The 25,653-nt window shown below is 30.7% G+C and overlaps 1 protein-coding gene across 4 annotated transcripts in view; it reads left to right on the forward strand.

Annotated features, from left to right (window-relative positions):
* The window catches only part of CYLD (ubiquitin carboxyl-terminal hydrolase CYLD), a 200,480-nt gene that overhangs the window by 162,788 nt on the left and 12,039 nt on the right, over positions 1-25,653 (forward strand). For all 4 annotated transcript variants that reach the window (XM_085827465.1, XM_085827469.1, XM_035358375.2 and 1 more), the window contains 7 exons: positions 5,376-5,520; positions 7,230-7,494; positions 12,301-12,392; positions 19,246-19,312; positions 21,883-22,003; positions 23,825-23,933; positions 24,104-24,219. In XM_085827465.1, coding sequence (XP_085683591.1) covers positions 5,376-5,520; positions 7,230-7,494; positions 12,301-12,392; positions 19,246-19,312; positions 21,883-22,003; positions 23,825-23,933; positions 24,104-24,219 — 915 coding nt within the window. The remainder of the gene's footprint in view (positions 1-5,375; positions 5,521-7,229; positions 7,495-12,300; positions 12,393-19,245; positions 19,313-21,882; positions 22,004-23,824; positions 23,934-24,103; positions 24,220-25,653) is intronic.

Consider the following 25,653-nt stretch of genomic DNA (forward strand, 5'->3'; position numbering starts at 1 on the left):
AGTGGAAAATATTGCTTGAAAGCTCTGGCTTCAAAATATCAGTGGAAATTCTGGTGATTGAGAATATGGTAGATAGTAAACTTTACTATCATGTCTTATTAACTCCTGAGTGATCACATATGCTAGATAATTGAAAGATCAGTCGCAACATTATCCTACTGAAATGAAATTGAGTCAATAAAGGAGGAAGAGGATCATTTCTGATTGAAAATTAAAGTTCAACATTCATTATTCCTTTTAATATAACAAGTCAACCTGAACCATGCCAAATGAATGCACTCCAAATAATAACAGAACCTTTCAGAATTAGAAATAAAAACCTAGCAGAAATGTTTCTCTTTGTCTTCTGACTTTTACTTGCTAAAATAACAGAGACAATACAAAGGAAATGATTATTTGATCCATATGCCTGCTTATTTTGCTTGTGTTCTTTATACTATTGTGGCAGGCAATGTATTTTGATGTCAGGAATCAAAATCTTATATAAGTCAACCATGATGCATATCATTGGATAGTTCACAGTGCAAAATTTTGGTTGAAACTGGTTTCTCCTGATGGTGTAGGAAACTTTCATATAATTATTCAACAGTAGTGAACTTGAATTTCTTAGTATAATGCATATTATGTTCCAGTTTTAAAACATTTCCAACCACTGTTACATTTTACTAAAATTGATTTTTGTGTGTAATGCAATGCTGACAAAAACTGGAGATTGCTCTATGGCTAACTTGTGCAGTTTCAGTTGTTTGCACATCAGATACACTTTCCAATAATGAGCCAACAATGCTACCATATTGGAAATCAAGGAGGTCCTTTATTGGGTATATTCTAAAATGCAATGTAAAGGAGCTGGCAGGTATACATCATTGCTTGGATTGTTGAAAGTAAAGCTATTTATCAGCTGCATCTGTGATAGTTTTTAAATGCAGTACAGGTAGTGTGGACCAATAGTTCTGTGTTCTCTCCCTTTTTTTGCCTAATAAATGCACATATGAAGAAATAGTACATTTAATTATCACCTAAAGAAATGTGTAAGATTTGAAAGACATACTAGCAATTGGATAGCATTTAATTCACTTATTTCAGCCTCAAATAAAGTACAATTATATTCTTTACAGTAATAATGGTGTAATTATCATGTACTTTTCCCCTGTGTTCTTTTAAAGTTAAAAAAAGGGAATGAGTAATAATTAAAAAAACTTTAACTAATAATTAAAAATAACAACAACTAGCTTTACAATACATATTGCAATTACAAGATACTTATAGTAATTCAGAATCCATTTAACTGGTGCAAGACTATTTGATGCCTGTGCCCACCTCCTAAAAAAAGGTACGACTGCTGTATGTTGCCTGTGCAGTGTATACAGAGCTGTCTTAATTCATGGCCTCAATGGGTACTTGCCAGGGGCCACATGAAGCATATACGGTCAAAAGTCATTAATCCGGACTCGTCGGGACTTCAGCGATTCTGGATTATCGATTTTTCCGGATTATAGATCATCAGTTTAAATCTGGTAAGATGGCATGCAAAAATTATAAAATTAAAAATATGAAACCGTAATTTATGAAATAAAGAACAATTATGATCTAAAGGGTATCAAAATTTACAAAAAAAAGCTTAATATTTATTTGTTCACTTTATTAAACATTTCTTTCAATGTAAGTTGTTTCAGTTAATGTAAGTTGTTTAAAAGTTAAATTTTTATTTGTTCACTTTATTAAACATTTCTTTCAATGTAAGTTGTTTAAGTTGCTTCGTTTTATCTGATAATACTTTCTCTTTAATTCTATAAACAGACATAATTTCGTGTTCAGTTACAAAGTTCCGCTGTTCAAGTCCTATAATTGCTGTGTTGAGAATACCGACTAATTTGTCAATCGAAATTTTTTCATTTTCAATAACCTCTGTGTCACTTTCTTCACTATCGGAAGGAAATTATGATGACGAGGAATTTGGTTTAAATCATATCAAAGACGGAATACATCGAGATGAAATACTACATTTAGTAAGGAATTATAAGCCAAATAAAATGAAAACATCTGCCCTGAAGATAAGGATAGTGCTGACAGATTGATATTCCAATTCATTGCGTGCCACGGCGTTTCCCCCGCCGATCAGCGTGAAATTGATAAACAGATTTCGGATTTCGAAACTTACTTTCGCTTTAGATCCTTTACATATTAGCAAATATATATCGGAAATTCTATTTGATATAATCAAAAGTTCAAGCTTACTTTTATAAAATTGCTCTAACAGTCTGCAAAAAATAATAAGCCATATCCAATTCAAAGATTAAGGAACAATCTGCAACATTAACCGAAATAGATAATTTTAGCTTAGCTTATACTGTCCGTTATACATTAAACGCGCTTGCGTAAACATACTTTGCGCATGCGCACACGCATATTCGCAGCCCTAAAGGTCCTACGCGAATGCGTCAACGCGACGCATGCGCAGAAAGTTTGTAGCTTTGAGGTCCGGATTATAGGTGTCTCAATTAATGACTTTTGACTGTACTATGTATTAATTTGATAGTTAGTCATTTTTAAGTAGCATTATATGTATAATATTTCAAAGTGCACACATTGTGTGTTCAGAATAATAAATAAAAGGCAAAAAATTCCATTTCTGCAGTGCATTGTTATAGCCTTACAATGTAAGAACAGAAATCAGGAACAGGGAAAAATTTTTATTGGCAACTATTTCTATTAATGATATATCACAGGTTATACATAACAACAGTATAAATATATGGTGTTGGTGTATTTAATTATGGCAAAGCACACTAGGGCTATCTGCCTAAGAGGAGAGATGCCTTTCGTGGAGGACTTTCTGAGGGAAACTGGCTCGTATACACGTTACACATGGGAAAAACCACGAAAACGCCCATGCAGCCAGCCCGTTCGCGGGATTCGAACCTCGGACCGAACTACCAGTGTTCAGCGTCTTTACCACTCGGCCGCTGGTGGGCTGTATAAATATATGCATTTATGGCTTGCACTTGAAAACACAAAAAAAAAAAAAGGCATTTGATAATCAATTTCATATGCAATTATTTAATTAAATTATTTAAGGCTGGATATGATCTCCATAAATTATGTGAGAAATTAAACTATTATTTTTTCTGTAGATATTGTGGAATGTAGCAGTGTAATCTAAAATACTTTTCACATGTTGACTGAAGGTTTTCCACAGCTCATGTTTGTGGTTATTTTTATTTTTTTTATCAGAAGATATTTAAATATTAAAAATTAAAGAAAAATTACTAATTCTGTTTTTCTTTTATTGTATTATTTTAATATTTAATATTTAATTTTCAGTTTAATTTTTTTTGAGTTTGTATTATTTTAATATTTAATTTTCAGTTTAATAAAGTTATTTTAAAGACTTATTCCATTTTCATTTGAGTTGCTTCTGTTAAAATCATTTGTAAGTTATTATGAGAAAAAGAGTTAGAAATACAAGAAAATGCTTATTTCTCTATCTGGGGGGGGGGAAGAGTAATATACTGTAGAAATATTTAAAATCTATATATCTCTGGAACATACTTTCTTGAATATAGATAACATAATATTTATTTATTAATAGCCACATTAAAATGTAAAAGCCTTGTTAATTTATTAAAATCCTTTTTCTGTTCAAAAATTTTTTTAATGTTGATAGTATCTAGTTGGGGCTGTCAGAAAATCTAATTATGGCTGTTAAATATTTCTGATAGTTAATATACAGTTCCTACTGATGTAAAGTATAGATTTAACCTGGCATACATACTAAAATCTCCCTAAGGCAACAACTAACAGTTTCTGACACTTCTAATCTTCTTTGAATGTTCTTGCACTAAAGGAAAAACTATCAGCAGCACTCAGTACCTTTACTTATATATGTTTCATAAATATTGGTCTTTTTCAGAAAAAGTCATCTTAGAGAGTGATCATTGCAAAAGGACTCATTGTAACAGTATTCAAATAATATTTGTTTAGTATTAAATTAAACAGCATTTAATGGGATTTTAGAAACCAAACAGTTTGTTTCTTGTTTGTTTCCAGGAACAAAGTATTTTGGTACCCTTAGATTTGTCTAATTGTAAAAATGGCTTTAGAAAGTCACAGTTTATTAATCAAGCTACATATGTGAGAAAAGGGTCATTGAGTGGCAAATGAATGGATGCCATAATGTATGCCATATTATTATTAATTAATACATTTTTATTATTTGCAGATATTTTTGTATACAGTGTATATAATTCCATAAGCATTTAGGTACTCAAATCATACAAGCTGTTGCAAGTATATGTATTAAACAAATTATATTTTACATACATTTAATAACCTGCATTTTGCAACTACAGGCATTAAAATATGTGTTTAGTTAATTGCTTCAGCCTAAAGAGTTTTTAAAAAATTTTATTCTCTTAATCTCTTGAAATAGATAATTTAATTTATACGAGCCAGTTTCCCGTAGAAAGTCCTCCACGAAGGCATCCCTACCCTTAGGCAGATATTTGAAATATCGGAACTTACTGCCATTATGGTGGCTAAAAGGCATAAGTTTTATTTTACATTTCTGTTACTATTTTTTTTATACCCTCATTAGTATTTCTGCATCTATGAGTATCGTGATATCACGTATAAACGGATTTAAAGTGTGCAACTAGTAATGTAGAGTGTTCTACATGTTACCAATTGCAGAGAAGGGTGCATCTGCAGCTAATGAGTTAATATTCATGTAATCTCTTCCCTTTCTAAAAGTAATTAAGTAATTATTTAGTCTATCTGTTGAGCATGAAAAGTTTCATTCGTTTTCTGCGTATCGTGCAAACATTTTATTTTTGAATTTAGTTACTGACATTATGAATACTTTCTACATAAAATTAACTAAAAAGAAACTCTCCCTAGGGAAAAAAACAAAGACAAAAACTTAGATGCTGGTATGATGGATTGGATTATTTAATTATGGCAAAGCACACTAGGGCTATCTGCCTAAGGGGAGGGATGCCTTGGTGGAGGACTTTCTAAGGGAAACTGGTTCGTATACACATTACACATGGGGAAAACCATGAAAATGCCCATGCAGCCAGCCCGTTTGCGGCATTCGAACCTCGGACCGAACTACCAGTGTTCAGCGACTTTACCGCTCGGCCGCTGGTGGGCCAAACATAAAAGAAGAAACATCATCTTGTTAAGTGTAAATAAAGTATAAGACCAAGTAATACTGACTTCATTACAATGCACACAATGTTCTTTTAGCTAATTGATAAATACTAATAACAGAATAAGCATTTTATTAATTGATTGAATTTTCTAAAATTCACTTTATAAGTGAAACACAAATAGTGTGATATAAAAAAAATATGTTTTAAACTTCTCTTTAGGAAGAAGAAAGCTCAAGCTGCACAGATGGAACATTCAATGGAAAGCGTTATTTTTCATGTCCTCCTAGAAAAGCCTTTTTTGTCCGTCTCAGTCACTGTCGCAAAGATAGTCGCTTTCAAGAATCTGAAAAAAGAAAAAGTGCAGGTATACTGAAGAAAGAAAATTTCATCCTGTTTTTTTCTTTTTATAATTAAATATCAAATGAAATATCTGTGAACTTAAATATTATGACCCCTGACTAGTGCTATGTTACACTTTGTATATAATAGATATTTGCACAGATTTTAGGTATCTTCTTCAACTTAATGTTTAGAAAAACAATTTTGGAAGTTTAAATGATGTAGTAATTACCTAATGTTGCATTCTGCTGGATAACTTAGGACTGAAATTTAGCATTTGATGAGATTTAAGTTTGCAGACAATGGCAACATAAGAATGCACCTAAGCATGGTTTTTGCATCAATGTGTAGTGACTGGTATTATGATACAGAATATGAACTTGAGAGAGTTCACTTCCAGTGATGCTGAATGTAGTCCTAAAATAGATATGATGCTAATGTTTTGTAATAGGAATGGATTCTCCAGTCTTTGAAAAGTTCCTTTTATTAGAATACCGCCATAATTTGCCTTTTGCTACTTCATTTCTGAAATTTAGCTGATTCTACTTAAAACTGAAAATAAATTTTAATGTAGTTAAAAGAATTCATTAATCCACCAGTATCTAATTGAAAGTTTATGCTAATGATTTAATAATTAATCATTCTATGTTATTTTCATTCATTATTTCATTACTGAGACTGATATTCTGTTACTCCTGAAGATTTAATTTTATAGTTGGTCAAGTTATTTCAGTTTTTGTAACGTATTTGTGAAATGTTGTTAATTATCTCGGTATAGTGCCACATAGATGGTACAGTGGTTAGTGATGCCGAATGCTGTATTGATAAGCCCAGGCTTGAGTCCTGGAGAAGGCATATATGTTTTTAAGTGTACAGCATCTGTGCAGCAAGGGGGCACTCAAAATACATGATGAGCTGAATGTCCTCTTAAGTGGTTGTTGGTAGAAAAAGAGGGATATTAGACCCTCGGACCACCCTCAGAGTGTTCTCCATCAAAAATTTCGGTTTAACTTAACAGTTAGCAAGGCTCAGCAATACCTCGTATACCTTCAGGAATGTACAGGTGCCAGCCTTGCTTCATTCTGTACCTGTATCTTAGTATGGCTAAGTTTTGTAAATCTTAATGGACATTGCAGTAGAATTTGAAATGATAATCTAACATTTAAAACTTTTTTAAAAGGTGACTTTTTTATTATATGAACATATTACAGTTTTTCAGATTGCCAAGACAATGATACAAGCAAGATTCTGAATAATTAAATTCCTTAAACTTGAAATTTATAGTTTTTTTAAGTGCTTCCTGAACCTTTTTCATTTTATTATTAAAATGAAATCTGTAGTATACACAGCTCAATCATATTATGGCTATGCTATAAAATAAAATTATGTGTCATTTATGTATATTTGAATATGTATTTGTGCAATATGGAGATCTAAATGTTTAAATTTAAATTGAATCTTTAAATTTAAATTAAGAGAACTTTATCTTGTCTTATATTCAGAAACGTTAGAGAAGAAGTTGCAGATCATAAAATTTAAATACCTAAAGACTTTTTTATGTATAGACATGAAGTTTATTTCAAACATATTAGTATTTATAATGATAGAAAAATTATTTATTTTGTACTAGTATTGCCTTTATTTATTGTAATATCTGAGAATAATGAGTAGTCGACTTACAAATACTGCAGTACTTATTGTTTAATGAAGTATTTGTATTGAATTTTTTAACAGTATTTGGCAGCATAGATTGTCCCTCAATTACTGGTGATGTACCACCCTTATCCAGTCCTGAAGATATGAAATTGCTTTATGGAAAAAATCGTGGTATTCAGGGGCATCACAATTCATGCTACTTAGATGCAACTCTCTTTGCTATGTTTTCCTGTACAGGAGTTTTTGATTCTATTTTACATCGGCCAAAAAATAGTGATGACATTGCTGAGTATGATGAAGTTCAGAGAGTTCTTAAAGAAGAAATAGTTAATCCTCTTCGAGCGTAAGTATCTGCTAAACAAATAAATCATGTTTTTCAGTTTTCTTCTTGTATGTTTTTTTTATTTATATGACTTTAACTGAAGCATTACTTTGTTTTTTTGATTTTTTAAAGGAATTAAAATATATTGTTTCATTAAGAGAAATATACAGTATAGAAGTTTAATCATAAAATTTATGTTTGATATTGTTTAAATTACTGTTTCTGTCATTTCATGAAAGTAGAATGTTACTGTGAAATCTTTCATAAGCCAAAATGGATTAAAATGAAGAAGCAGTTGCCACTAATTTACATGGAAAAAGGTTTTGAGCATTTTTAGATTTTCAAATAAACCTTCAAATCATACATACAACTTTTAAAATCTAAAATAATAGTAAAATTTTAATATTATGTATCAAAGTAATAACATGATACCTGCATAAACCATAAAAATAGAAAAAAATATACTTTTATGATTTAATTTCATCTTTGGGAAAAAAAAGAGAGCAAACACATTGGAAGCCATGAAGAGTATGGCGGTGATGATTTGTTTTCAATAGTTGAAGTTCAGTAGGAAAAGATAGAGCATATGGTGTAGTTAGAGAGATGAGAAGGATTATTAATCCAATATATTATTGTCATTTTCATCCATAACATCTTTGTGTTTGGAGTTTCAGTGCCAATGTAAAAAGTCAAAATTTATTGTGCTCCTTCTTTTGCTTTATTCTTGAAAAAAGATAATATGTCTGGTTGCAACATTTAAGACATTTCTTTTGTACCATATGTTTCTACACAGGCTATCAAAACATTTTAGAAAAAACACCTTACCCCACATGTCATTAATGCCATACCCATTGGTCATATTTTTATACAGGCATTGCACAGAAAAATGCAGAGAATACTTTCTTTTCCACCCTTTAGGCTACTATATGTCTGGTAATATTTCTTTTTATGAAGTTAATATTAAAATCTCAATGCATTTTAACAATAAAGACCAACATGCATACCTTCACTGTAATACTAGTTTTAAAGGAGAAAGGGAGAAGAATAAATATTTAAGAAGCTAACAGTGTTTAGAATTATGTCACCGTGGTTATAATTATAAATTTATTAAAACTGCATCATTTGATTTCTAATGTAAAGCATATTTTATCTAGTAAGTACTGTTTTGATGTTACATGACCACAAAAGCAATTTTTTTAATAATTTTATTTTTAAGTGAAAGCCTAGGCCTTAAATTTCACCATCAAACACTTATCATATGATCTGCTTCTGAATTCTATCTTCATAGAGATATGCCACTTGATTTGATAACCATATTTGGTGCCTATAGAGAACACAACTCTCAGTAATTTAAGCCTTCTGTCACAATTTCATACAAAACACTTCTTGAAACATCAGAAAACTTCTTAGATAAGGATGAAATTATAAAGCTTGATGATGAGTGACAAAGACAGCAACTGTCCATCATTAATGATAACCTAGTATAGAAAGCTGATGAAAAAGTTTGAGAAAACATATTTTATGATTTTTATTTCCATTACTATTCTCATGATTATTTTATCAATATCATTATTATAACTTTGTCAATCTTAGTAGCACACACACACACACATATATATATATAAAGCCTGATTATCTGGCATTCAACGAACCAGAAAGCTTAAGTAACTGGAAAATTTTTATAATTTCAGTTCTTTTTTTAACATCCTTTCTGAAAACTTAAGCAAATGGGAGACTTATAAAGCCATCAGAAATTACATACAGGGCTTTTGAAATCCCACTGATAACTTCAAATATGTTAACAGAATTATTCAGCTGTTAGGGAAAGATGAAGATCATTGCTTCTAAAAGAAGGAGAACTATCTTATATCCATCGTATTTTTCCAAGAATTCATCCTTGGAATAGGATACAGTTCACAGAAGGAAAACTAAAGATTTGCTACCAAAGAACTGCTAAAGGGAACTAACTATCTTTAGAAGTTCTTTGTTGCTATGGCGTGAGAGCATATGAGAGACTCCAATGTTCACAGAAAACTTTTAGTTTGTGTATTGCAATCAGTATGCTCCCTGGTTTGTTTAACAGAGGCGATCAAAGCCTTCTCAGTTCTGTTAAATGCATCTTGGACAAAGATCTTACAGTTATTTTTAAAAAATTGCTACTTAATGTATACTTTCCCTTCATTAACATATACTTCCCTATGTTGCCAAATAGTGTGATGTACTGCCAATGATGTAAAAATGTATTGTCACAACACAGTTGTAAGATCTTCACCTTAGGTTTATGTAAACCAGATTAATTCTTGATAAGTCAGTTAAGTTTTTGCAAAGAAAGTATAAGATAACTGTTATTCATCTGCTTCCAATTGCTGTTTGAAAAAAGGCTACAGTTTGAGATCTATGAGACTATGAAACAGTGTGGTGTATTTTCAAAGTTATGGGATCCTGGCATCAAGAAAAATGTGTATTAATGCCCACAATGTGCAATTTTATTTAAAAATGAATAAATAATGGTGATGCAAAATGAAAAATGATGATATGTGATGTGAGTTGTTTTATACAATTGCATCCACAACTTGAATCTTATGATTCTAATTAAATAAAGAATGATCGTTTTCCTGTAAGCTTCTACCAGAACGATTGCCGCAAATTTGGTGGCATCCCTGCTAGCTTTCATGCTTGATGGCATTTATAATTAGATAAGATATTTTAATTTCATATATTGAATTGAAATATATTAGGTTGAAATATATATGAAATATATTAGGTTTGATCTATGAAATACATTTTTTTCCCAAAATCTTACATAACTTTAAATGTAATGTTATAGCTCATAACAAAGAAGCTGACTGTTTTTAAAACATAAGATCAAAAAATTCTTTCTCCAGTGATCCAAAATCACTTTTCTACTATGCACTCAACTATCTGGAAACTTCACATATCTGGCAACAACTGCTAATTAAAATTTTCTCCATTTTTGCTATTGTTTAAAATTCTGCATCATCAGCATTATATAAATAGTATATCAAAATCAATGATGTATGACTGCACATCAGAAAGGCTTATTATAAGTTTATGAGCATATTATTGTTTAAGACAAGGATGGGAAATATGAGCGTAGGAACTATTACTAGTAAAAATAAAAATATTAAATGAAAACAATAAAATTTTGGCTTTTAGCAACAGTTTTTGTTTTTCTTTTTCATTTTAGTATAGATTTCTTATATAAGTATTTTAAAAGCATTTATTTAGTTCTGAAGTAAACAAAATTAAAATTTTGCTTTCATAGTACAGGGTGACCCAAAAGTCCATTCACATTTGGAAATTCAATATTTCACGTAATTAGAGAGGTAAAAATTGCCACACATGCTTGAAATGACATGGGGTTTTATTGAAAGCCCCCCCCCCTAAAAAAAAAGAAGAGAGAGCAACAAAAGGCCAACATATGGCACTAGGCAACAATATATCAGTGATGCCATATGAGAATCATGTATGAAATGAGCTGCAGTGAGAGAGGGAATCAGTTCCTTCATGCCTTTGTCACTTTTCTATCCTTGCCTTCAGGTGTTGGGTCATTGTGTGATGTGCATTTATCACATCAATCATGATTGGACCCTTTTGTTTGAGGAAATGATGCGCGCTAGATGTCCGCTATTGCAATTCAAAGCACATAAATTCTATTGCTGCCACTGTGGCAGTTGATCGTTGGATCGTTATTGAGCTGTGTAATAAGTGCTGGTATTCAAACTTTCAGTGTGATGGGTGCGAGGTGCACCGATATGTTACAGAATTGCTTCATCACAAGTCTGGTTGATAAACACTTGTTCTAAGGCATGAATTTTATGCAGGATTGCACACTCCTCATTGCTACACCTGTGAAAGAACTTTTGCACACATTGTTTGGTGAAGATCATGTACTGACCTGCCACTTTCATCATGCTTGTCCTATCAGGTTCCCAGGTGTCGATACGTGTGATTATTGGTTATGGGGTTACCTGAAATTGGATGTCTACCACAATCGTCCGACCTCATTAGGGATGCTATAAGACAACATCTGATGACAGTTTCTCACCATACAGATATGCTCTACAGTGCTGTTCAAAATATTGTCCCTCGACTAAAGGTATGGCGACCGACATATTTAACCTTTGTTATGAAGAACAGTCTTTGCTAAAATTCAGTTGTTATGCTAATTATTTCTTTTTTATCATATGAAGTGCCATCTGTTGGCTGTTTTAAGTACTTTTTTTTTTTTTTTTTTTGCTTTCAATAAAATCCCATGAAATTTCAAGCATGTTAGTTTTTACCTCTCTACCTACATTATTCAGTGAGTTAATTGAATTTTCAAATGTTTATGGGCTTTTGAGTCACCCTGTATTTTTGTTCAATAAACTATTAAGCATGGTTGTTGTTGTTGTCTTGTCCATATTACATGGAACAATGGTTGCTAGAACCTACTCCTAAGAGAAGTTGGGCATCTGTTTTTCCACTCCAATTTTGAGGGAGAGCACCGGGGGGGGGATCCAGGGGTCTTCCACCCCTCTCCCCTTCCATAAATCCACACAAGAGGACTTTCAGCTCATTGCATATTTAGAGTGCCGCCATGCCGCACTGACACTATACATTTACAAACATCCATGTCTTCTACGGGATTCGAACCTAGACCCATCGGTATTGCAGTAGGCTCCACTAACCACTATACCGTTTGGGTGATGTTAAACATGGTATTATTAATAAATGTTATGCAATATCTAATATGAATGTTATGTAATGTTTAATATGAACTTCACTCTACATATATGTTTATCATATCGAATTCCATATTTTTAGGAATTTTTATGTACGTGCTGACCGGGTTATGGAACTCAGGAAACGCCTTGAGAGACTGAGCTCTGTCAGAGGTCTAACATCAGAAGAGAAGGGTATTGTAAAGTTCAAATATTTATGTGTGTGTGTGTGTGTGAAAAGTAATAATTTTTAACATCTGAATAATTATAATATGGATTTTATCTATAACTAGGTTAAAACTAATAGTTTCGATATTGATATTTCATATTAATGTAGAAACTGTTCATATTTCACAATTTGATGTAATGTTTTAACTGATTAATTGATACTCAGTCAGTTAAAACTGTGTTAGATATCCATAAATATCTTATTTTATTTGTGAAAAAATGTGCATTATTTATTTTTTATATTTAATATGTTGTTATTTCAGAATAGTCGTGTCAGTTTTTTTTAAACAGAAGTTAAGTATTTGGAAACCTGTTTTTATTATAATTTACCTTCATTAATTCTGCAAATATGCAATTTAGTAATATATTAAGATCTGTGAAATGATGCAAAATTATTTTCAAATTTAACCTGCAGCATTATCAAGGTTGAAGCAAAAATTTCTGAAAACCACCTGTTGATTCAAAAGTGGCACCTTTCAGAAATTTTTAGCTCAGAAGGGCTATTGATTTTGTTTTAACATTTTGTGTTGGTTCACTTTTCAAATTGTTGCCACCAAATATTATCACCCTGTTATATTTTAAAGAAATTAAATAATGAAGAATCTGCATAAATGTATGTATGTTTCTTGCACTGTGATAAGACAACAATACCTAGAGCCATGAAATTTTGAATAAAATGATCTTTCACCGAATATTTGCATCTGGAAGCCCTAATTTGGAATTTGTTTTATTATTGATTTAATATCTTATAAAACTTCAAAATATGAATTTCTGATTCACAAACTTAACGATTTCAAAGCAAGCAACCTCAAAACTATACGGGGGGGGGGAACTCTAGTGCACGAGAATGTGTATTGGAAATTCTAAATATATGCTTATTTTAAAATTATTTTGCAATATTGCTGTTGAATTGAATTTTATGGTTTAAGTGCAAAGAACATTTAATAAATAAAGGTAACACACAAAACGTTAAAAAAAGTCCTTTTGGGCTAAATGTAAAATCTGAAAGCTCTCAGATTTTTTTATTTTATTTTATTTTATTTGAAGATTTGGTTTCTTTGTGATTTGCTGGAGGAGGAACAAACAATAGAATTATACTTGAAAAACAAATTATTTAAATTATTGTGGGACTTCATTTAAATATCAAATTTGGAATACATAATTTTTCATTTTAAATTTACAGGTCTTTTTTATAGCATAGTCATGTATGTAAGATAAATTTTACTATAAAATTAACTTTTAAAATTTTCATTCTTTGATTACAGCATCAACACATAAAATAAAAAATATTTTAAATAAAATCACTAAAACTGAAAGTATCCAAATGATTGGATAAGGTTAATAAGGGATGTGAGTTTTTAATATATCCTTGCTGTTGGTGTAAATGTTTCAAAGTGTTTCTGAAATTGAAGTTATAACTTTACTTTGTGTGCGTCAATGCGACACATGCACAGAAAGTTTATAGCTTTGAGGTCCGGATTATAGATCATTCCATATTATGGGTGTCCGAATTAACAACTTTTGACTGTATAAACAACAACAATGATAATAATGAAAAGACGGAAATTAAAATTTACATTTATTTCTATCTGAAATCTAATGGTTGGTACCTGCAACAAATTTTTGTTGGCTACACTTTGTAATTACACTTATTATCTGCTAAATATTAAATTTTCAAGCTGGCATTCTTTTAAATTCTTATACATTTATTTAACCACTAATTTACTTACTTTTTAACTTAAACAAATTGCAAAAACTTTCCAAGTTGTATAAATTTTAAGAATGATTAATGTTACCTTTTTTCTTTCTTTTAATTACAGTCAAAAGTCGTTAATCCGGACTCGTCGGGACTTCGGCGATTCCGGATTATCGATTTTTCCGGATTATAGATCATCAGTTTAAATCTGGTAAAATGGCATGCAGAAATTATAAAATTAAAAATATAAAACCGTAATTTACGAAATAAAGAACAATTATGATCTAAAGGGTATCAAAATTTACAAAAAAAAGCTTAATATTTATTTGTTTACTTTATTAAACATTTCTTTCAATGTAAGTTGTTTAAGTTGATTCGTTTTTTATGTGATAATACATTCTCTTTAATTCTATAAACAGACATAATTTCTTGTTCAGTTACAAAGTTTCGCTGTTCACGTCCTATAATTGCTGTGTCGAGAATACCGACTAATTTGTCAATCGAAATTTTTTTGTTTTCAATAACCTCTGTCACTTTCTTCGCTATCGGAAGCGAATTATAATGACGAGGCATTTGATTTAAATCATATCAAAGATGAAGTACATCGAGATGAAATACTACATTGAGTAAGCAATTATAAGCCAAATAAAATAAAAACATCTGCCCTTAAGATAAGGATAGTGAATTCATTGCACACCGCAGCCGCGTTAAAGATAAACAAAGTTTAGATAAACAAACGTTAAAGTTTAGATAAACAAGTGTTAAAGTTTAGTTAACAAAATATATGCCTTTATCCATTTTTTTGCAGCAATTCCACATTTTGTTTAATGGACTCCGAAAGATACTTTCGCTTTGTATATCCTTTACATATTAGTAAATATATATTGGAAATTCTATTTGACAAAATCGAAAGTTTAAGTTTACTTTTATAAAATTGCTCTAACAGTCTGCAAAAAATAATAATCCGGATCCAATTCGAAGATTAAGGAACAACGCAATCTGCAACATTAACTGAAATAGATAATTAGATAATTTTAGCTTAGCTTATCCCGTCCGTTATACATTAAACGCGCATTCGTAAACGTATTTTGCGCACGCGCACACGCAAATTCGTAGCGGTAAAGGTCTTACGCGCATGCATCAACATGACGCATGCGCAGAAAGTTTGTAGCTTTGAGGTCCGGATTATAGATCATTCCGGATTATGGGTGTCCAAATTAACAACTTTTGACTGTATTCAATTTTTCTTCAACACACAGAAAAATATGTATTTTTATTTGTTACTACAACTTGATACTTGATAAGCATTTTGATTCTGATAAAATTTATAGCCTTGAAGAAAAATTGCATAAAATTATCTTCATCATGAATTGTAAATGCTCATAAGTCAGTAAGGTTCTTTCTTAGACTTGTTAATTTTCAACTGTTGAAAAAAACCGTTCACATATAAATATATTTCCAAACAAAGGAAAGAAATTTTCTTATTGCAAGAATTTGTGAAAACCTTTTGGAAAGTACAGATAAAAGTTAGTGAAATCTCTATTTTCAAATTTTTGAATAAGATTTATATCATACTGTCAATTAACTGCCAACATTTTTAGACTTTTTGGTGTGTTATTAATGCATGTTTTTAATGATGATGAAAATAGATGTAAAATCTCAATCCAAATCATTACAGCCTTTATGTTTTTGTATAAATCTTTGTCATAATAATTCTTTTTGTCCCTCCCACTCTTTTTTGTAAAACTGTATTATGAGATTTTTCATTTGAAATAATAGGGCAAAATTTAAAATATAAGAAATTATAAATTAAAAAAATTTTGTTTAGTGTTTGCAATTTTAAAAGTTTTAATACAAGCATACATGTCAGTGATAAGTTTATTTTTTCCATGCAGCTCTTTATTGAGAATATTTAAATGACCATTTAAGTCAACAAGAAATGCAAAATATATGCTTCTCTTTGGTGGTTTTCCTTTTTGTGTCATGAAAATTTTTATTTCTTTTATTAAATCAAAAACCAGTCTAATATAGCTCCTCAACCACCTCACGCCAATATAATTAACCATATTTTTCTACTCAATTTTGTTTCTCCAAGAAATAGAACAAATTTTTTTATGATTAAGAACTTGTTCACAGGTAAAGTTTATAATATAGCATATCCATAGCATATCCATTTGCAAATATTTACAGAAAGTACCGGGTGGCCATAATTAAACTGACAGTGCTCACAGTGTTCTGTAGCACAATCTATTTGCGAGAATGATGCCGCATTTTTTAGGAAGATTAAACAAGATGGGGGACGAAGGATTCCGCAAAAAAAAAAGTTCCAAAAGTCACTGCTAGGGGAATATTTGGCGCTGTGTAATAGAAAATAGAGTGTTAACAAATGCAAATTAATACAGAATAAAATAACCTTTTATTATGGATATGCATTATGGAATATGGATATGCCTTACAGTACGGTATGGAAAATCTTACGAAAGATTATCAACTTCTATCCGTACAAGATCAGCCGTGTACAGGAGTTACTGTACCCCGACCATGATAAGCGATTGACTTTTGCTCTCACCTATCTTGCCAGAATGGAGGTGGATGATACTTAGCCGTGATGGATGATCTTATGGGGAGACAAGGCCCACTTTTACCTGAATGGAACTGTGAATACTCGAACTGCTGAACTTGGAATGACAAATCATCACATGCAGTCACAGCAGTTCCCTTACATTCACCAAAGGTAACTGTTTGGTGTGGATTCACAGTGAAATTTATCATAGGTCCATTCTTCTATGAGAACATTACCCCGACAGGACCGGAAACCTGTTCTGTTACCATAGAGAAATATCACCACATGTTGAACAGCTTTGTTATTCCAGCACTTCAACAAAGACAATGCCTGGGGGAAATCATTTTCATGCAAGATGGAGCCCCTCCACACGTTTCTGTACAGGTGCAACAGATGCTATGACAGAAATTCACAACAGAAAGAGTCATTAGCTGCTACTTTCCAATTGCATGGCCACCTCAGTTGCCTGATCTTACCCCATGCGACTTCTGGCTGTAGGGTTACTTTAAGTCCAAGGTCTATCAAGGAGTGGTCCAGGACATGGCTACGTTGAAGGATAACATATCACTGACTGTATGAGAGATTCTTGCAGACATGTTACTTTCTGCTGTTGTGCATACTGTGCACAGAATGCAATATGTGGTCCACAACAACGGCAGCCACATTGAACTGCATTGAATGCAAAATAAAAGGTAATTTCCGTATTGATTTGCATTTGTTAACACTCTATTTTCTATTACACAGCGCCAAATATTCCCCTAGCAGTGATTTTTGAAACTAATTTTTTTTTTCGCGGATTCCTTCTTCCCCCGTCTTGTTTAATCTTCCTAGAAAATGTGGCGTCATTCTCGCAAATAGATCGCACTACAAAACACTGTGAGCACTGTCCGTTTAATTATGGCCACCCATTACTTCTAGATGAATAATGCAAAGTATTTTGACCAAAATTATTCTGAAATTTTTCTCTTTCATTATGTTTCTTAATTTTACTGCATTTTTTCCAATCATAGTGGCTGCTTCATCTTTTGAGAAATCCAATCACTTTATCCGAATTTAATGTGTCTGTTACAATTTATATATCAGAAAAAAAATATCCTGTTTACCTTTCCCTTCCCCTTTTGATATGAATTGTTTCCAGTAGTTACTTCATTACTTCAAATTCATCAATAATACCCATATGAAAACAGCAAGTTGTGCTACATCTATGATGCCAGGAACTCTTATGAACTGCTATTGAGAATGTTGCAAAATCTATGTTCTTTTTCTTTTATTTGATGTTATAAGTCACAAGCAATTTCATTGGTATGTTCTTTCATTTACTAATGAAAACAAACTAATACTTTTACATTATTATTGTTTTTCAGGACAAAGAAGCTTATCAATGTTTAAGATTATCAAATAATGTTAATTTAATCAAATAATGTTTAAGAAATTTCTCATCAGTAAATAGTTTTGATTATTTTGCAGTAATGTGCATAAGACGAAAAAGTTATGTAAACTGTTGCTTCACTGGATTTATTTGTTACCGGGGGGGGGGGGAGGGGGTAAAAACACCTAGGTTTTTAGAAACTGAAATGGTTCTGTCCTAAGTTTGCCTTCCAATATTTCAGGTTTTTCTTTATGATTTGTTTCATAATGACAATATAAATTGTATTGTTTTGGAACTGATATATCCTTATTACAATTAAAAAATAAAATTTTATTCCACAGAACACCTCAAAAGTACATATATTCTCATTTATCTTGAAAATGTCCTTCTTTATTCCCTTTTCTTTTACCCTTTGTTAAATGTATGGCATGCAGTTTAATCTTGTAATTAAAATCACTATAATAATTGTATTTAGAATCTGAATTAAGCAAGATAAATTTTTGTATGAAAAAAATACTCAAAAGTTATGCACAGTTCTAAATGATGGGCTTTCATATTAATATTAGATCTAACAACAAGCACAAATAAAGAAGTTTCATAAGCTGTACATTAGCTTGTCTCCATTTGTGCAGTTATATGAGCTGTTCATCCAGCTAACCAATTAGAGACTGTCTGAAAGAATGTGTGTATCAAAAGTGCCAACTCAGTAGGAACCAATGGAAACACTAGAATATTAAAGCCTTAGTAATTGTTGTTTGTTAGCGATGTGAGGAGTTCTCCCACCTTACCCCAATTATGGGTTTAGGCATACAACTCATATCATCTGAAACCTACAGTGGCAAAGACACAATGCCATAAAATAGTTTGCCATAAAAACAATATGTTCATTTTAGCTGTTTTACGTACTCTTTTTGTTAAAATTATTGATGTATCATTTAATTTTCCTTCCTGTGTATTAAAACAAATTATTTATTTATTTAAAAATTTATTTATGTATAACATTTTAATTACCCTATAAATATGATTATCAGAGGTTGTTTTATTTTCAATATTTTTGCTTATAAATATGTGATGCTTGATTATTAGCAAAAATTATATATTATATTTCTAAAATATATGATTTTAAAGTTATAAAAGGGTAATGAGATTACATAAAATGATTGAACAATTAAAAAATGTTTTTACTTTTTAGATCCTGAGGAGTTTTTAAATTCTTTGTTGAATCAGATATTGAGAGCAGAACCCTTTTTGAAATTAAGGTAAGTATTAAAAGTGTATTTAAGAAGCAGTGGGAAAAAGTAAAGTTAACATCATTAAATGCATTTAAAAAGTATATAAAAATACTATGTATATATGTGTAATAAGTGCATAAAAATGATATAAAATTAAATATAATATGAAAAGGGCCTAAAATCTGGTTTTTGATGGATGGAATGTAATTGTAAAAAAATGGAGTGTAATTGGAGTACTTGCAATCATTAAAAAAAATTAACTTGCAATTTTTCATTCAAAAATAAATTATTTTAATATTATTTTATTGTTTAGACACAACATATTTTTCATTAAAAAATTAACTTGCAATCATTAAAAAAAATTAACACGCCATTTTTCATTCAAAAATAAATTTTTTTAATATTATTTTATTGTTTAGACACAACATATTTTTTTAAACTCAGATAATCATTACTACATTTTATACGCAATTTTTGTAAGTTTATTGTAATTGAGTTTTGAGGGCTTTGAACATGTAATTAGTTGAAGTTGCAAAGTATAAGTCTTTTCAATGACATTACCATGTCTCACGTCATAAATATTTTCAGACAAATATTGGAGAAATCTTGAGGGAAAGAGTCGCCCAGTGTGTCTCAAGCAGAGTTGAGTGATGCTAAGTGACAAAGAAAAGTTAAAAAAAACATGTCTCAAAAAATATTTGAATTATGTGATACTTTTATGGAAGATGACTCATTATCCATATAACATCATCTCTTTCTCATCACTTTCTTTATATGCTGTCCACTCACCTTGATTTGGTTATGATTAATTTTCATGTATTTAATTTGTGCATTGCCTCTCTCTCTTTTAAGTCATAGATTTAATGATTTCAGTTGTTTTTTTGTTATGAACTTATACTGCTGTAAATTTTAAATAAACAATCATCTGTGGCAGGAATGAATTAAGTATATGAACTGAGGCTTCACACTATGTGAGTGATATGTAAATTTACAAAACTAAATAAATTTCTTTTTGCGATAAAATGTATTTTTTACTCATACTTGTCTATGAAATTCAGACTAAACAGGAATTATAAAAATATGCAGGAAAATCTGGACTTCTGGGAATCAGACATTGCTGAAGATGTAGGAAATCATACATATAGTCACTGTTGTTCTTTTATCTACTGGTTTCCAGCTGATACAAACCAAATATTTACTATTAAATAAAATTAGCATTCATTTAAAAAAATAAAAAATTAAAACTATAGAGTCTCGTTTTTTTTGAAAGCAAAAATTGCAGACTCAACATGGAAAACGAAGTAGCGAATACTCGCTATGTTTTTGAAGAATAAGTACTGAAGAAGAAGGTTTTAAATAACCTTTTTATTTGAACTAAATTTAACAAGATGTCCTCACTCATTGCTGATAATTTACCACCACTTGTGGCTAACTTAAATTTAACAAAAAATAAAAGTGTAACAAATTACTAGTAAATTTGAATAGCTAACAACTGGCTCTTTGGTTTATCTAAACCGCTAAATCAGCTGCACACAGCAAAGCCAAGCCTAGAATATCAATATAAACTCAGAGGTGTCTAACACCAACTAGAGAGCTAATTTCAAACATGCAGCATAAACTCAGAACTAACTCCGCTACTACTTCATGAAGTCTTAAAACACAGCTTAAACACTGCTTCTGACACAGGTTTAGATTTTGCATACTACATCATTTAAAATTTTCATTCTGACTGGAAACTGAAATCAGAAGGGACAGGAAAGTTAAACTAAAAATAATTGGTTAAAATAAAATAAGGTCTTTACAAAACATTCATTTTTATGTTTCTTTTCTAGATATAAATTGATATAATAGCCAAGTATCAAAATATTATTAAAAAGTACCTAAAATTGAAAATGAAATATATTGAGGATTGTCATCTGTATGTTAGTGTAGAATTAGATTTTATTTTAATGCTTATGGCAGTATATACATGAAATAGAATCAAAAAAATTGTGTTGATGTATGTTAGAAGCATCTTTTATTTATTAATTATAATATTAATATAAATACTAACACTTGTTCGAGAGATTGTTTGTTCAAATCATTTGTTTTTAAAAGATGTTCTTTGTTATGCTGATGAGCAGTGCAGATTTATAATATGGAAGATATATGAAAGATGCCTCATTGGTTTGCATCAGCTTCCTCTTTTGCTTGGACACTAATATATTACCTTTTGTGTTAAAAATAATAACTCTGAGTTTAAGTGTTAACGTGTCCAAAATAAAACATCACATGAGAAATATTATTGGATTTCCTTCTGTATATGATAAAATAAAATATAGTTTTTTGTGGATGTTTTATAATAAACTATGGTTATTTTTATTGTTTAGGGTAAATTATAAATTATATTTTTAGGAAGTATATTTTATTGATTAGCGTAAGTTATATTATAGATTGAAAGTGGATTCAGAATGAACATGCATTTATTACTAATTAGTAATATACTCTGTTAATTGTTTATCTATTTTGAGAAATTTGTTCGAAGAAAAATCAGACATGAAGATAATTTTTCTTTCGTAAAAATATACATGATTTAATACTTATCTTTTCTCCCTTAGTTCTGGCCAAGAGTCTTATTTTTATCAATTATTTGTGGAAAAAGACGAAAAGCTAGTTTTGCCAACTGTACAGCAGTTATTTGATCAGTCATTTCTAGCTTCTGACATTAAACTTGCCGAAGTAAGGAAAGATTAATTAACTTTTGACATTTAAAAGTCTAGTTTTGTTATATGTATAGTATTATGCCATAGTCACAATCTGTTTTTTTTTTTTTTTTTTAAATGGGACACATATTGCTGTACATTTAACATATTAGCTTCTCTAAAAAAAGAACGCAGCTGCAAATATTTTAGATGCTGAGAATATGTTTGAAGAAATATTGCAGAGTACTTTAACCTAAATCCTGCTATTTTGATTATATGACTCCTTATATTATTATTGTTATTACTATATATGCATTGTTTATATGACTTGCATATAAATTCAGTCTACAGATGTTCATAAGGGTGCATCCTTTTATAATTTGATGGTATAGTGGTAGTGCAGACTGACAGATTTTCACATCTTTGTTTGGTCTGAATCCTAAGTGAGGAATGGATGTTTGTGACTGAAGTATCTTAATGGTATTGAGCTAGTGAAAATACGTCTTAACTACTTGCGCTAAAAAGACGTACCATGCATGTTGAGATGCTTTTGTCTCAAACCGCGAGCGACGTGAACACCACGTCAATAGGCATTTATCGCAAAAATGAAAATAGCGTGGTGCACACGTCACCTAACAACGAGATTGTTTATTTCTCGAGTTACAGCTCTGGAGTGCACTTGCAGACATGGAGCGGCGTAAATGAGACACTTTACCGCTTGTTAAATTGTAGTGCACTGCACCACAGCCGTAAAGTTTAGTCAGAGCACAAGTGGTTAACAGAAGTATTGAAAGTTTTGTGGTAAGAAAAGAGACATACAAGACTTTTGGATTATATCAGCCTGGAAACCCTTGATCAAAATTGAAATGAAATCTTCTTTGTGGGACTAACTGTTTTTTTCATCACTGTAGATGTTTTCATTATATAACTTGTAATATGTTTGTGAAGCAGTAAAAATAGAATAAAGGATTTATTATGTTGGGTCATCGGAAAAGTTCTGCAGTTTTTTTAATGATAAATACAAATGAAGCAGTACAAAAACACAAGAAATTTTTCTTTGAATCACATAAGCAACTTTTTGTCTATGGCTATTTGCCATCTCTGAGGCTGTCTTGGGCTGCTGGAATTTTTTTTTTTTTTTAAGTGATTAGGTTTATTCATAAAGCAGTTATTGAAGTGCTGCTTGATAGGCTCTAAAAAGTAAACTCTAGAGAATTTTGAAGTTACATGAAGAGATGACAATCCAAGAGGGCAAGGTCTAGGGAATACAGCGAGTGACACAAAATATCGCTGCCGTGTTATAAAAGTTTTTGCTGACATTCATTTGAAATGTGGGGTTGAGCATTTTGTTATGATGAAACACAACAACTCAAGCATTAGTCAGTTCTGGGACTGTGCTTCAATTTCTGCTTTTAAAGCTGCCATCCCAGAACAGCATTTTTTAAAATAAATTGTATGATTGGTGGCAGTAATTTATAATATAAATTCTTTTGTAGTTTTATGATACACAAAGCATTATTTTTGGGGGGGATGCAGCCCCCTCTTGATATTACAGAGGGAGGTTTTTTTTCAGCTTAGCCCACGAGCTTTTCTTGTAACAATAATATATAGTATCCATTTGAAGATGAACCAAATAACATTGGTTAAAAATTACCATCCATATAGACAGATTAAAAAAAATGCTGCAAAATCGATGAAAATAATTTGTTTAAAAAAAGGGAGTATTCTCAATCTCGCATGTAGCATATGGATATTCTGTACTTGACAGCATCCCTGACTGTGTGCTTAATTAATTTGTTCTATTTTTGCAAACTAATTGATAAAACATTTGACTTAATATTTGTTTTTCCTTCTTTAGGTTCCACCATGTTTGCTCATACAAATGCCAAGATTTGGTAAACAATTTAAAATGTACCCAAGGATTATCCCCAGTCAGTATCTTGATATTACTGATGTTTTAGAAGATTGTAAGTATTGTTTTTGTTAATTTAGAAGGAAAGTATCCTAGAAATAGTTATTAGAATTTGAATCTATTATTAAAACATAATAATTGGTCAATACTATAATGTTTTAAAACTATTAATGTTATGTGGCATGTTACTTATTTTGGGAACTAAATTTAAAAAAACATTTCCAGCCCCACGGCAGTGCAGCATATGTGGGCAGGTAGCTGAATATGAATGCAAAGAATGTTATGGCCAGTTTGGAGAAGGCTTAGATAGTATTGCTTTTTGTCAAAAATGCATGGATAAAGTAAGTTTCTTGTATGTCATGGCACACAAACAATTAAACTAAATTCATATTTTATGATACATTTTATTAAATTTGATCCAAAGTAAGTAAGTTAATTAATGGCATGAAACTGTGGTGATTAAAAAATTAGAAATAACCTCCTTCAAGAGTAAAATAGTAAAGCTAATTTTTTTCTTCTTTTTAAAAAAATTTTTTTTTCTGTCCTTGGTAAACATTTTAAGAAGTTCTTAGATCTTATAATTTCGTTTGTTTCTTCAAGTATTTGAAAATAGCATTGTTTAAAAAAATTTTTTTTCAGTTCTTCAAGAAAACCTATGTCAATTTAAGGCAAATGAGTCATCTAGTAAGAAATGAGGGTAGCTTTTTTCTTGGTAAAATATTACAGATTAGGAGTAAAAAATAGTGTAGTGAATGAGTTGCTGTATGAAAGTTCATAAAATAGTGCAATACTTACGTAAACTAATTGTTACTTCACTAAGCAATGATCTATTCATGTCTTCTAAACTGTCTTCTGCAGTTAAAAAAGACATGTACAAAAACCATTTCGCAAAGTTACATTCTAATTACTGATTCATCATCACAATACATCCATCACCAAGATATTATTATAGATTTTGGCATCCAGAATAGTTTAAGTTTGTGGCAGTTGTACTCATTTGTATGGTTACAGATTTAATTCTCTGCATATTCAAAAAAAAAAAAAAAAAAAAAAAAAAAGATTTCATTCTACAAAGTGCATCAGTTCTCAGAATGCACTTTTAGAAATAGATTTTATTGCGAGCTTCTTGATCGTTGATGTTTCTTTAAATGATGAGTCCAGATAAGCAGCAAGAAATGAACAATTTATTAAGGAAAATACGCAAAATAAGTCGTACACACCATACAATAATGGCTGGAAATAACTCAAAGAGAATGCGGATATTTAACGATTCCTCCTTAACACAAAAAATAAATCATAGAGTTCCTCAAATCATTCTTGGGATAAACTGTAACATATAATTCAGCTAACTGCTAAGTGTGGCAGTTGATTTGAAACTAAACTCCTTAACTGTCCAGCCCGTATTTATATCATGCAGCAAGGGCTCTGAAAAAATTGGTTGCAGGGCTTCAAAGTGTGGTTTTGTAAATCTTCTAGAAATTCGTCAAGTTGTCAAAGAATTGCCAAATATTGCCAGCTTTGCAACAAAAATTATTGCCAAGACTTCTCAGGAATGAAATTACCTATATCTTGAGTTCTAATTGCACTATTTTTACAATTCCAAAACTGTTGCACTCAGAAGATAAACATTTAAATGGCCACATATTTTATATTAAACACAAAATAAACTGTAAAACTATTATTCTGAAAACTGTAAGTAAGTAAAACAATTCAAAATAACAACAGTACACAAAGGCAAATACAATCACAAAGGATTAAAAATATTGTTATGTGCA

Source organism: Stegodyphus dumicola, chromosome 1 (genome assembly GCF_044657685.1).
Source record: "Stegodyphus dumicola isolate Sdum_Otavi_A_Nest chromosome 1, ASM4465768v1".
Lineage (NCBI taxonomy): Eukaryota > Metazoa > Arthropoda > Arachnida > Araneae > Eresidae > Stegodyphus > Stegodyphus dumicola.